Below are 11,845 nucleotides of genomic sequence, written 5' to 3'. Positions count from 1 at the left end.
CCAAAACACAGATACAAACAAACAAATGCCCAGAATCTAGACGGCCCATAGCATGGTGCTGAGAACATGTGGTGGGGCTGGGATGGGACCCCTGGGATCACCAACAGGTGCTTCTCCCTGAAGCTTTGGGGATGATCCTACTCCCTAGGGCTGTTACACCCATCAAGTTAGACACAATGGATTCTGTATTCGTTTTCTGTAATGAAATACCACAAATTGACTTACTTAAAATAACAATTTATTGTCTCATAGTTCCAGAGGCCAGAAATCTGAAATCAAGGTGTGGTAGGAGTGGACTCCTTCTGAAGGGTCTAGGGAAGGAGCTGTCCTCACCTCTTCCAGCCTCTGGTGGCTTCAGGTGTGCATGGCCTGTACATGCGTTCCTCCAAGAGCGGTCTTCAAGAGGCCTTCAGCTCACAAGGACAACAGTCCTATAAGATTAGGGTGCCACTAACTCATGACCTCGTTTTTAACTTGAAACCTCTGTGAAAGCTCCATCTGCAAACAAGGTCATATTCTGTGGTACAGAGGTTAGGATGACAACATGGCTTTTCTGGTGAACACAATTCAGCTTCCTATGTCCTGGCACCTGTCCTCACTGAGGAGCAACTGAGCCAATCCCAGCTGCCAGGGTAAGGAAGACCCGCCAGCACCGGCCAGATGCACTAAAGCCTGTCCTGGCCTGGCCATATGGGTGTGCAGCAATGGCCCTCAGGTGCAGCTACTGCCTTGGGTTCAGAACAGCCCCGGGACCCGGGTTCAGACTTCTCCTTGGGTGCATTTGGAACGCCATCACCTCTCCAGCACGCTTCACAGAGCCTGCGGTTGTGTCACGAGCGGGTAAACTGAGGCAGCAAGCCCGAAAGGCGCCGAGGCAGGAAGGCGCAGCCCAGCTCCAGCAGCTGGAAGGGCTGCGGGGGCAGGAACGCAGGACAGGCTTTGAAGAAGCCCGGAGCCAAACAAGAGACAGCACCCGGCCTGGAGGGAGGAGCGCCAGCCCTGGAAGCTGATGCCCAGTGAGGCTGCGCAGACTGGCAGGCCGGGCGCCACGCACTGGGCATGCTCGGACTGCCGGAGCCCGCCCCAAGCTCTCGGCCCCACTTCCGGCAGCCTCAGGCTCCGCCCCCGCAAAGCCCCGCCCCACGCACCTCGACCACGCCCCCACGTCGCCCGGCGCCGTCCGTAACCCTGCTGCGTCCCCGCCCCTCGCAGGTCCCGCCCACGCCTCCTTCTCGGACTGGCTCCGCCCCGCCAAGACCCCGCCCCTCGCCCCCCCCCCGCCCCTCGCCCCCGCCCCCACGCCGCCCAACGCCGTCCGCAAACCTGCTGCGTCCCCGCCTCTCAGGCCCCGCCCCCGCGCGCCCGGCCCCGCCCCCGGCCCGTGCTGCCCGGGCATCCCGCGCTTCTGAGCACACGCGTGCGCGCCCAGTCGTCTGCACCGTTTGCGAGTTGGTGAGTGACTGCGTGACTGAGTTGCTTCTCTCCAGGCATGGTGCCGGGGTCTGCGGAGAGCAGGCATGCCCAAGGGCACCCCTCTCGGACAGGCCCCAGGAGTGCCTCACCTGCCCGTGGGCCTGGGGGTTCGGTTCCCAGAACAAGTTGTGCTGCGGTGAGAGTGACCTGGCATGGGGGTCGTGGCAGCCCCCTCCACACCTCCAGATGGCCAACGCTTTGAAGGCTCTGCTGGACCCTGGCCTGGACCCTGCGGAGTCTCTTCCCACCCTGTGCCTTGGGTGCTGCCCCGCCTGTCTTTCGGGGAACTTCCAGAAGCCTCCCCCAGACCCTGGCAGCAAGCCTTTCGTGCGCAACTCGTGCAGAATCCCGTATTTCCTTTTTGCAGGATAGGACACCAAGTTCTTCTGGTTATCATGGCTGCTGTCTGTATACATTACACCCTAATTGCGTCCACAAACACTCAGAGTAAACAAGTGTAGCTGGAGAGCCATTTACACCTGGCACTATGATCCCCAAGTCGGCGATAATACAGTAGAGTAATTCTAAACTTTGTATTCCTAACTCATTGGGTTCACCATTTCCTGAGATCTCAGGATGGTTTTTGCACTGGGTTGCCTCAGCCCACTAGCTGGCTTTCTGTTCTGAAAAGCAAGATTTGTATGAGTGTGTTCATACAAATACCCTGTCAGGTACAGGGAAGCAGCTTGGTCCAAAGGGGGGGACATTCTGTCCCCAGCAGAATGTTGAAGAGGTAAGTATTAAAACTTGTTGTTCAAATGTAAACCCAAACATAAGGCTGTGGAGTCTCTGCTGGACAGGTCCCCCTCTTTATCTCCCCTGTTGGTGACAGATGATCAGGAGATGGTCCCCTTGTTTTCATGGGTCTTTTAATAGCTAGAACCCTCAAGGAGATGAAAAGGCTTAGAACTCTGTGGAAGGAAGTCATGTCAGGAGTCCACCTGGTAGTCACCATCATCCTAAGGGTATCTGCCAGGAAAGACCCAGAGCCCGCAAGTGGCAGGAAAGTAGGTCTGTGTGGTAGTCTCTTCTCTCTTTCTGGGTTCCCAATCTTGTATTAGAATTTGACAGCAGAGACTAGTTTTACAGTCTGTGTGGGGCTGGAGGAACCAGGCCTCAAGAACACTTGCTACACTAAGGTACTTCTGTATGTAAATATTCTTTTCATTGGAAAAAATTTGTATTACAGTAGCTGGATTTAATTAATATTATGAGGCGCTACTTTAGAAAGGTCTTACCATTATCAAGGTTTGAAGAAAAAGAACTCTGGGTACACACTGGTTACTAGCTCTTGTCTTATTCAGCTGCTAAGGTTCTTAAGCCTTCTTTCCTCTGAGACAGAAGGGAGAGGTTGTCACGGTCCTGCTCTGAGATCACTGGGACCACACCTGCCTTTCCTCCCTTGGCTTACCTTCTCAGAGCTCCAGAACCTCCTGTGACCCTCACGCAGGGGAAGGAGAGGTAAGAAGAACTTGCCTTCATCCTTTCTGGGAAACCAAAACACTTTCTTCACTGCATTCCTTAATAAAATTAACTCACTTAATTGTTATTTTTTTTGTTTTGTAAAGGACACACATTTAGGAGCCAGTGAGTGGTTCAATCCATCCAGACTTTTAACTCCCTTTCTTTGGTGTTAATGCCCTTCTCAGATTTTCTGTCTATTTTCCTTGACAGAAAACCGTGGAAGCCAAACAGTGTTGTCTGAGTTCTGTTTTCTTCTGACCATCTGTGAATATTACACATGCCTCTCCACTTGGGATGTGGCTGTATCCCTGATTAGCTGGTTGTAAATTGAAAATTCTTTAGGTCAAAATTGCATTTCACATGCTTGACCCTGAGCATCCCAGCTCAGAAACACAGTGCACCACAGTGTCTCCTGCTTCTCCTGGCTGGGAGCTGCCTTGATATCTGTGAGACCACGGCTTGCATGATATCCCATACTGCTCACCCAAGAAAGATCCAAACTTAAAATCCAGAGTATGCCATCTCCTGAATGCATAGCCCTTTTACTCCATGGTAGAGCAGAGAAATTGCGAGTTGGATCATGTAAGTTGGGGATTGTCCGTCCTCTTTCTTTTCACACTTCGCTCTGACCTGTCCAGTACCCTCCTGTAGAAGCCCCAGGCTTTTGCCTTCCAGTTGGGTCTCTGGTCATTCCAGTTGTCTGCACTGAGCTCGTCAGGCCCTGCCACAGCCTTCCCTGGTGCTCTGGGGTAGCTGTTAGTACAGTACTGTCTGAAAGAGCTGGCCTCTTTCAGATAATTACTTAAACAAAACCTGAAGGTTTTAAATCAGAGACATAGGCGGTGCATTCTACTGGGTGAGCATAGGCTCTATTAGCCTGTTCATAGACACTCTGATAAATAAACACCCTGTTTTTGGTTTGAAGTGAAAGTGGAAAGGCTTATGGAGGGGCGTGGCTAGAGCCTTGGGGGAGGCTGGGTCCTCTTTGACATGATTTTTCCATTCTGTTTGCTCTGGAGGCCTGTCCTGGGCATAAGTAGATAAAAATTGGAGACCCACTGTTGTGGCCTAATATTGTGTGGTGTGTGTTGTTAGCATTTGAGTAAGCACTGCATATCTGCTGGTTCATGGGAAAGTCTTGTTTTCTTTTGACTTAACGTTAGCAATAATAAAGAACTTACAGAAGAGGGCTGCATGGTTTTGTGGAAATCAGGTAATGAATAAATACATGGACTGTGACAAATGACTTATTCCTTCATATAACCGCTAAAGTATTTTGTCTTAAGATAAGAAGTAAATCACTTTTGTGACCTTTTATGACCTTGAAAGGAAGGGATCATTGGCCTTGCTGATGTGGGTCTCGTGTAAAGGGGCCATAGACCATGTCTTGCCAAGTGACCAGGCATCTCTGGCAATTAGGTCAGCCTGTCGCAGCTAGATAACTAAATGTGGCCCTGGGGGCCAAAAGCACAATAGCAACATGGTCAGCCCCATGTTGAACGTTGAAACTTGTTCTCTACACCCCGAGTTGTTTCTAATGGCTCCTCGGAGAGAGAGTTGTCTTCAAGGAGTAGTCTCATGCCCCTTACACCTCCAGCTGGACTAAGCTTATTTGGCCTGGAGTGCAGGTGTTGTAAAAGCAGTTAAAAATTCTACAAAAACAACTTCTTATGGCTGTTAAATTTTTTGTTCTGTATGTATGTGTGCAACCATGAGAAGAATTTTGAAAGAGCAGTAACTGCCTAGTGTGTCCACTCTACTGCTTCTAAAATTCTCTTGTTAGAATAATTTCTGGCCCATAACACTTGTGAAATCTGCACAGTATCCAATCCCAGCCCTTGGTCCGTTCCCAGAAGTCTGGGTGACACTGAATGCAGAGTCCATCGATGGTGTGGCTTGTAAAAGCAGGCACTTGTTAAATCTGTTTGTTTTTATTATAGACATTGATCTGCCAGTTGCAATAATGCATTTATGAACATTTTTCTGCAAGCACAGCACTGGTGGTAGTTGTTACTGACAAAGTGAGTCATATGCATAGTAGTTTAGGAAACTCTTACCTTATTGATGGATTGGGTAATCCCAGCCTTGGACTTCAGAGATGGGTAAAGAGAGGGATGAGTCTCAGGGAGAAGTAGGAAATGGGACATTAGAGATGGGCTAAGTGTCAGGTAGTCATTTCTCGTTTGTAAACTTGTAGCTTTGTTTCATTGCCCAATCCAAAGGACCACAGGCAAGAGCCAGGATGGTCCCTTTCAGGTATGACTGCTACTGTGTAGTTTGTAAGGGTCCTTCCTGCACTAAGGCTCCAGCAAGGCCAGATGCGCCAGCCTTTGGGACTGGTTGCTCTCTGTGTGATGGGACGTTCACCGGCAACAGTAGGAAGCTCTGTCCCAAAGGTGGTGTGAGCTCTGCAGGTATCAGAATTTCTGAGAGTGCTGGCGCCACAGCAGGTCATAGGGCCACAGACTTGCAGGATAAGAGCTTGGAGACCTACATCTTTTCAAGCTTCCTAGGAGATTTCGGTAGACCCCAGGAAGTCTTTATGATCAGTTGTGAGGAGCGCCTTCCAGCCCAGACTGAGTCCCCCTTCCAGCTGGATTTGTTCATAGTTACCCATGTGTGTGTATCTGTGATGGTTTTGTAACTTCTTAGAGATGTGAATCTCTTCAGAATTCAAACCCAAACTTGTTCTCATAGCATGGTAGTTTTCAGTTTTGTGGTTGAGACAAAAGATGGAGGTGTTACCAAGACTTTGGCGTCAGTTTTATGAAGGAATGGGAGGCATGCATAGCCAGTGTGCTTCCCCTCCCCATTGTCTTTTGCAGTGGGTTGTGTTGCTTTTCTTCCAGTCTGGTGGAAGCATTTCCAATCTCAGGTGGGGATCAACTTTCAAATACATACGTGAATAAAATTTTTTTGTGTGTGGAATTATATGGGGTTTTCATACAACAAGTTCCAGACTTGATGGGCATAACACTGACAGTGCCACTCACCAGCTGGGTGACTTGGGTTACTGTTAACCACCCTACGCTCATCTATTGAATGAAGATGGCCAGCTTATTCTGTCCACCTGGGGAAGTAGAAGCACTTGGCGGAATGAATGAAGATTTTTTTGTCAGATAAAAAGTTTTTCCTGGATAGAAATCTTATTTTGAAGCCACAGTTTCATAGAAAGATGAAACTGGAAGAGAGTGAAGAACTATTAGAATCTTCATTGTCTTTGGTCCAATCAGCATGCTCGTTTCTTTGTAATCCACTCAACATCTTTGTTTCCCTTCAGCCCAATCAGCATGCTTGTTTCCCTTAGTGAGCATCCTTGTTTTCTTCCAGTCCAATCAGAAACCTTGTTCTGTAGGTTCACACATTCCAAACCCTCACATGGGGTGGTAGCCATGGAGACAGGGCTTCTCCAGTTTGGACCTGGCTCCATTGGTTGCTACCTGTGACCTGTACATTTCCTTCAGCTTGCAAGACTTGGTTTTCCCCAAGGTACAGCTAACGATGGTCATTGTGTAGGATGAGAGCATTGTGTTGAGGGACTACACCAGGCCCAGCACTGTTGAGCCCTTAGCAATAATGACAGTTGGCGTTGCTCAGCCGTTTGCTAGATTTCTAAATTCTTTTAGTCTATATAGGTGGTAGGTGGTTTGCTCTGCTTCCTGTTTTTTTTTTTTAAAGAGAAGGCATTATTGAGAGCTGCTGAAGTGCCTGGCCTCAAAGTGTTCCTGTTTAGGTAGTCAAGTGCTTTTTGTAAAGGCATATCCTGCCTAGGGCAAACTAGTGCCTTGTGACCTGGAGCAGGCAGGTGGGCTTCCTGTGCATTCTTTGTGGCACTTGCCAGTCCCACACAGCCCCAGGCACTGTCTTTAGGGGGCTTGACATTACTAGTCTGTTAAATTAAAAGAACTTCCCAAAGGACCCGACACAGAATCTCCCATGATGGCAGTGGCCAGGAGCCAGCAGTGACACGGGGGTGTGGCAGTGTTGTCTGGTGTGACAGCTCATGCCACAGCAGCAGGGGGGAGCTCAGGCCCATTGGGTAACCTTGGTCAAAGTTCAGTGATTTGCAGTAATTTGTGTGTTGTGGTGAGGGGAAATGGGTCTTATTTGGGGTGTCTGTGCTCATGTGGCTCTTTTTGTCCTGTAGTGTTATTAAAGGCTCATGGTGTGTGTTGTTTTAGGCAGACCATCCTTTTAAATCCTGCAGAACACCTGCCGAGGTAAGGACTGTTAGTGTCTGTTTTGCATGTGAGGAAGCTGGGTTTCAGAGAGTGAGTGACTTGTGTGAGGCATACAGGGGATGGAGTAGACTTTTGTTTTTAATCCAGATTCATTTGGTAACTTAATGCAGGCTTTTTATCATTTGTGCCACCTTTGCAAAGATAGGGAGGTCTAAAGCCTCCCTATCATTGTGGGAAAAACAGTGCATACAAGTGTGTCCCTGCTTGACAGTGCTCAGGACCCCGCTGAGGAGTATGCAGGACTATAACTGGGGTGAGCACAGTGCAGACTTGGTGATGATAAGACCCTGCCTGTGGGTTCTTTGCCTTTTGTTGCTGTGTCTTCCCCACAATATACTAGAGAGTACAGGACCAGTGTTGTAGGGCCAGAGGAAGGCTGGGCAGCATCCAAGTGTAGCCACCTTCCAGGACTTAGGCACCTGCCTCATCCCTGTGGGCCAGGGGCTCTTGCCTGATTTGCATACACGGATTCGTGGGGCAGCTGTGAGAGTTGTCCGAGTGGCCCAAGGGTGGAGCATTTCAGGCAAAGCTGTGGAAATGTGAACTCTAGGGTACATGGGGACCTGTCAGCAAGTAGTTCAGTTTGAGTAGGGAGTGACATTGGCTAGAGAGGAAGGCTGAAGCAGTGGGCGGTCAGTCCCTGGAGGACCCCAGTGACATGCTGAATGGTCTTTCCGCTTGCTCTTTGTGCTTGAGGGACTCCAGGCTATCAGTGCTTACCTCACTGGTCACTTGGCCCAAGTGTGGGCCAGATGGGGAAGAGGAGGACTGACAGAGGGCTGGGGGCTGTGTTGTGGAAGTTGCTGTGCCAGCCTGGCTGGCTGCTGATTGAGTGGTGCATGTGGGTGAGAGTAGAGGCTAGTTATGAAATGTTATGACTACATTTGCATCATTTTTCTTATAGAGAAAGAAGCAAATGGTTGGTGTATTTGCTTTTTGTGTGGATATTAGAAAGCACATGTTGGGGGAAGTCAGGGAGCATTGTGTGGCTCTGGAAGGGTAAGTAAGCCCCTCTGCCTTGCCTGGCATTTGGGCTCTGAGGTGGGAAGATTGCCTTGTTGTAACTGTTCGTTCAAGCAGGAATGTCAGCAGGAAGGCAGCTCATTAAGAGGCACCTCCACCCCCAGCCTGCACTCCATGGGGGGTACTCTGTACATCTTGCAGGTAGCAATGCAATCTTTAAAATCACATCGTCAAGTTTTAGGTGTACAGTCACATCAGAATGCAAATTAAAAACAAAGTGTGTGCTTCGTTTCCCCTGCTAAAGACCATGGAAAATTCTAGCTGGCTGGCACACCTGAATGTGTTTCTGCAGGGGCTTACCAGTATCCCTGGGGCAGCAGATAATCTCTGAGGGATACCTGAGTCAGCCTCCTTCCCAGCCTCAGACTCTGGCTTAGTCTGTTTTCTGTTGCTGTAACAAAATTCTCTGAGACTGGGTGATTTCTAAGAAAAGGTTTATTTCAGCTCACAGTGTTGGAGTTGGTAAGTCTGAGATTAGAGTGGTCTCGTGCTGCTTCAGTTCATGGTAGAGAGTGGAAGGGTAACCCAGCACCTGCAGAAGAGGGAAAAGAGGGCTGAACTCCTGCAATTACTGACCAGTCTCTATGATAAAGCCAGCAATCTGTTCCTTCATGACCCAAACCTCTTCCACCAGACCCCACCTCTCAGTCCTGCTGCACCAAGGAGTTAGGGTTTTGGTATATGTACTTTTGGGAAACTCACTCAAGCCACAGCAGGTTTGCACAGATCTTGTCTTCCAGGGGCTTCTCTCATAGTTGGGGAGATGAAATACATTTGTATTTCAGGTGCTAGTGAAGGTGTCTGGAAGAGAATTTGGCTTTTGTTGGGGGGTTAGCTAATGGTTCAGTGTGTGTTAGCTTTTTGTCACTGGAAAGGACAGAGGATTTATTTGGCTCACAGAGGTTACAGACCAGAGATGGCTGTCTCTGTGGTTTCTGGGCCTGTGGTAAGGGAGTGCATCATGGGGGGAGGATGTGATGGTGCAGTTGTTCACCTCGTGGCAGCTAGGAAGTGGGGGTGGGGGGCAGAAAAAGGAGAGACAGAGAGAGATAGATACAACTGGGGACAAGGCATATCTTTCTAGGGCATGACTTTCGTGACATACTTTCTCTAGTAGTAATGGAATCATCAGTTAGGTCAGAGTGCTCAGGATCCAATCACCTTTTAATGATTGGATCCACCAGTGGGAGATCAAGCCTTAACACTTGAGCCTTTTCTTGAGACACTTCATATCCAAACCTTGCCAGAGTTGAAGACCCCTCTGAACAAGTTAACTTCTAAGTAGAGATTTAGGGATGAGAGGTAGGCAGCCACAGGAGATCTGGGGAGGAACAGCAGCTGAGGGGTCCTGAACAGTGAGTGACAAGTGAGTGTATTGGAAGGAAAAACAGAAGGACCCAGCATGAAGTCAAAGTGGGAGTGTTTGAGGCCACCTGTCTTCACTGGCCTGGACAGGTCTATGGTGGTTAAAAGCCAGAGCTCAGGGAAGTCCCTCTGAAGTGGAGCTTCAGAGTCATAGTGTTTTGAGATTGCTATCTAGTTAAAATAATGCCAGCAGTGATGGCTGCACTTGTGTTAGGTGACAGGGAATCAAATGAGAATACGTGTCATGTCTCTAGCACAGTGGTGATAGGAGATGTGCTCAGAGTACACCGTTGCTCTTATTAGTAAGGCTTTTAGCACTCAAGGGGAAGTTTCTAGAGTAATGGGCAAAGAAAATAAATGATATATTTCAAAAAGTTACAGAATTTAGCTAGCTATCCCGAGAAAACCCATGTGTACTATTCTTTATTGTGCAGAAAAATTTGTTTCTGTCACCATTGTGTGAGCATCAGATTAAGCTGTCGAGGCAGATGGATGTTGGGCGTGGGCATTGCATGTGCTGATTAACACATTCCCTGCACCTCTCTTGCCGTCACTTTCCATGCTGAGCGGGACTCTGAGCACTGGTGGGTGCCGGTGGGACCAAGTCTCCTTGGGTCACAGCAAGGAGGCCGGCAGAGGCTGCTACCAGGATGCTACCTGATATTTGTAATGAGTACTGGATCCAGGACTGGCACAGCCATGTGATCATCCTGTTAGAGACCAGGTTTAGTTCCCAGAAACATAGATCTTGGTCAAGTTGGGGACCTATCAAACCTTTCCTCTTGAAAGGCTGCTGGCTCATACGTGTACCAGTTCAGCCTGTGTTACATCTAGCCATTGATGGGCAACCTAAATAGTTAGGAGATTGTTAAATTTACTTCTGTCCAACTCACCAGTTGTAGAGCTACAAAATGTATCTAACTCATGGAGACTTTTAGGGTTGTTGCAAAGAGAACTGGGGTGGTCATCTTTGTCCATTTCTGAGTACCCTGGTCCTCTGTCCCCCACACTATAGACTAACACCACTTTCCTTGGACACTGCTTAGGGAGCCCATTGTGGCCTGGGAGAGACTGCTGTGGTCAGGGTGGTAAAGCCAGAGTCCCAGGGCATCCCCTGGGTCATGCTCTTAATATTTAAGGTGTGGATTTGAATTCTTCTCAATTTTCTTATTTATTTATTTATTAGCAGCTCTGTTTGTTGTTTAATTCCATAAGGAGAGTCTCTAAGAATATGATTAACCTCGAGGGTCATCTTATAATGTAATTATTAATGATTGATTCTGCTTATCCTCAGAATCAATAAGGGAGGCATAATGGCTCAGTATGTAGTTGGGCCTGATTTCTCGCATTTCATAAACACGATTCCGTGACAACCTTCCTATCGGTTTATTACTCAGAACATGCTGGATGAATCCGAAGTGTATTATTAGTTCTATATAATTACTGTGATATGTAGTGTTCCTTACGTGACTTATGTTAATGTGGCCAACAGTATTAAAGTCTCCTGCCACTAATGGTTAGGGTGGGGATGTATAGTAATTGATCTTCCTGGGAGTGTTGTAATGTAAAAACAATGTGGGCTGTTGGAAGTGTATTTTACAAGTGTGCATTGGGCCGTTGGGATGTTATATTAAAAAACCCAATTGTTCAGTTACCATGGGAACCCAATTAGAATAGATTGCTTGATTATTTTTTTGTCTTTCATCTTGACCAAAATATTTGTATTTTAAATGTTTTCATATGGAACTGTATTCCTATACTGACTTGCTCTGCCATAGGTTTCTTTCTTTCTTTTTTTTTCCAATCCCAACTTTGGGGTGATGTAGTGTCAATTGTCCAGTGGAGCTTGGTGAGGAAGTTTCCTAGAGAGGTTTATTTTATTTTATTGTTTTTGCATTTACTTACATGTGTGTACATTATTTGGGCCACCTCCCCGCCTCAACTGCCCTCCCCCCTGCCCCGAGAGATTTAATCACATTTTTGTGGAAAGGTTTGTGCAGGTGGTTTTATAGGTGGAGGTAGTGAGAAGCATTTTAAAAAAATAGGACAATGGACATCTGTCTTCCCATGTCAGCAGACAGGGCCCTCAGGTCCCTCTCAGGTGGTCACGTGTGTGGCTGGGGCAGTAGGTCCTCAAGAGGTCTGCAGGTTACAGAATCCTAGAGATGGCTGGTAAACTCCCCCAAGCTGGAGATCCTCACACTGTTTGGTCTTGGAGCTTGTTGTGCTTAAAACTTAAAGACTCACAAAGAGCCTGTGTGTGTTAATACAGTGGTCTG

The 11,845-nt window shown here is 48.0% G+C and overlaps 1 protein-coding gene across 4 annotated transcripts in view; it reads left to right on the top strand.

Moving 5' to 3' along the window:
• The first annotated feature begins 1,341 nt into the window (after window positions 1-1,341).
• Mgmt (O-6-methylguanine-DNA methyltransferase) overlaps window positions 1,342-11,845 on the top strand; it is a 248,197-nt gene continuing 237,693 nt past the window's right edge. Inside the window, exon 1 of one of the 4 annotated variants that reach the window (XM_074078049.1) lies at window positions 1,342-1,452. Coding sequence is in view for 1 of the 4 variants with exons in the window: in XM_020167327.2 (XP_020022916.2) it covers window positions 6,941-6,976 (36 nt within the window). In the remaining 3 variants the exon portion in view is untranslated. Of the gene's footprint in view, window positions 1,453-6,681; window positions 6,977-7,140; window positions 7,158-11,845 lie in introns of those variants that run through there. The other 3 variants (XM_074078048.1, XM_020167327.2, XM_020167331.2) reach the window with 3 other exon arrangements.

The sequence above is a fragment of the Castor canadensis genome, chromosome 7 (genome assembly GCF_047511655.1).
Source record: "Castor canadensis chromosome 7, mCasCan1.hap1v2, whole genome shotgun sequence".
In the NCBI taxonomy this organism is placed as follows: domain Eukaryota; kingdom Metazoa; phylum Chordata; class Mammalia; order Rodentia; family Castoridae; genus Castor; species Castor canadensis.
The sequence above is the reverse complement of the archived record's forward strand: the minus strand, read 5'-3'. Positions and strand labels throughout refer to the sequence as shown.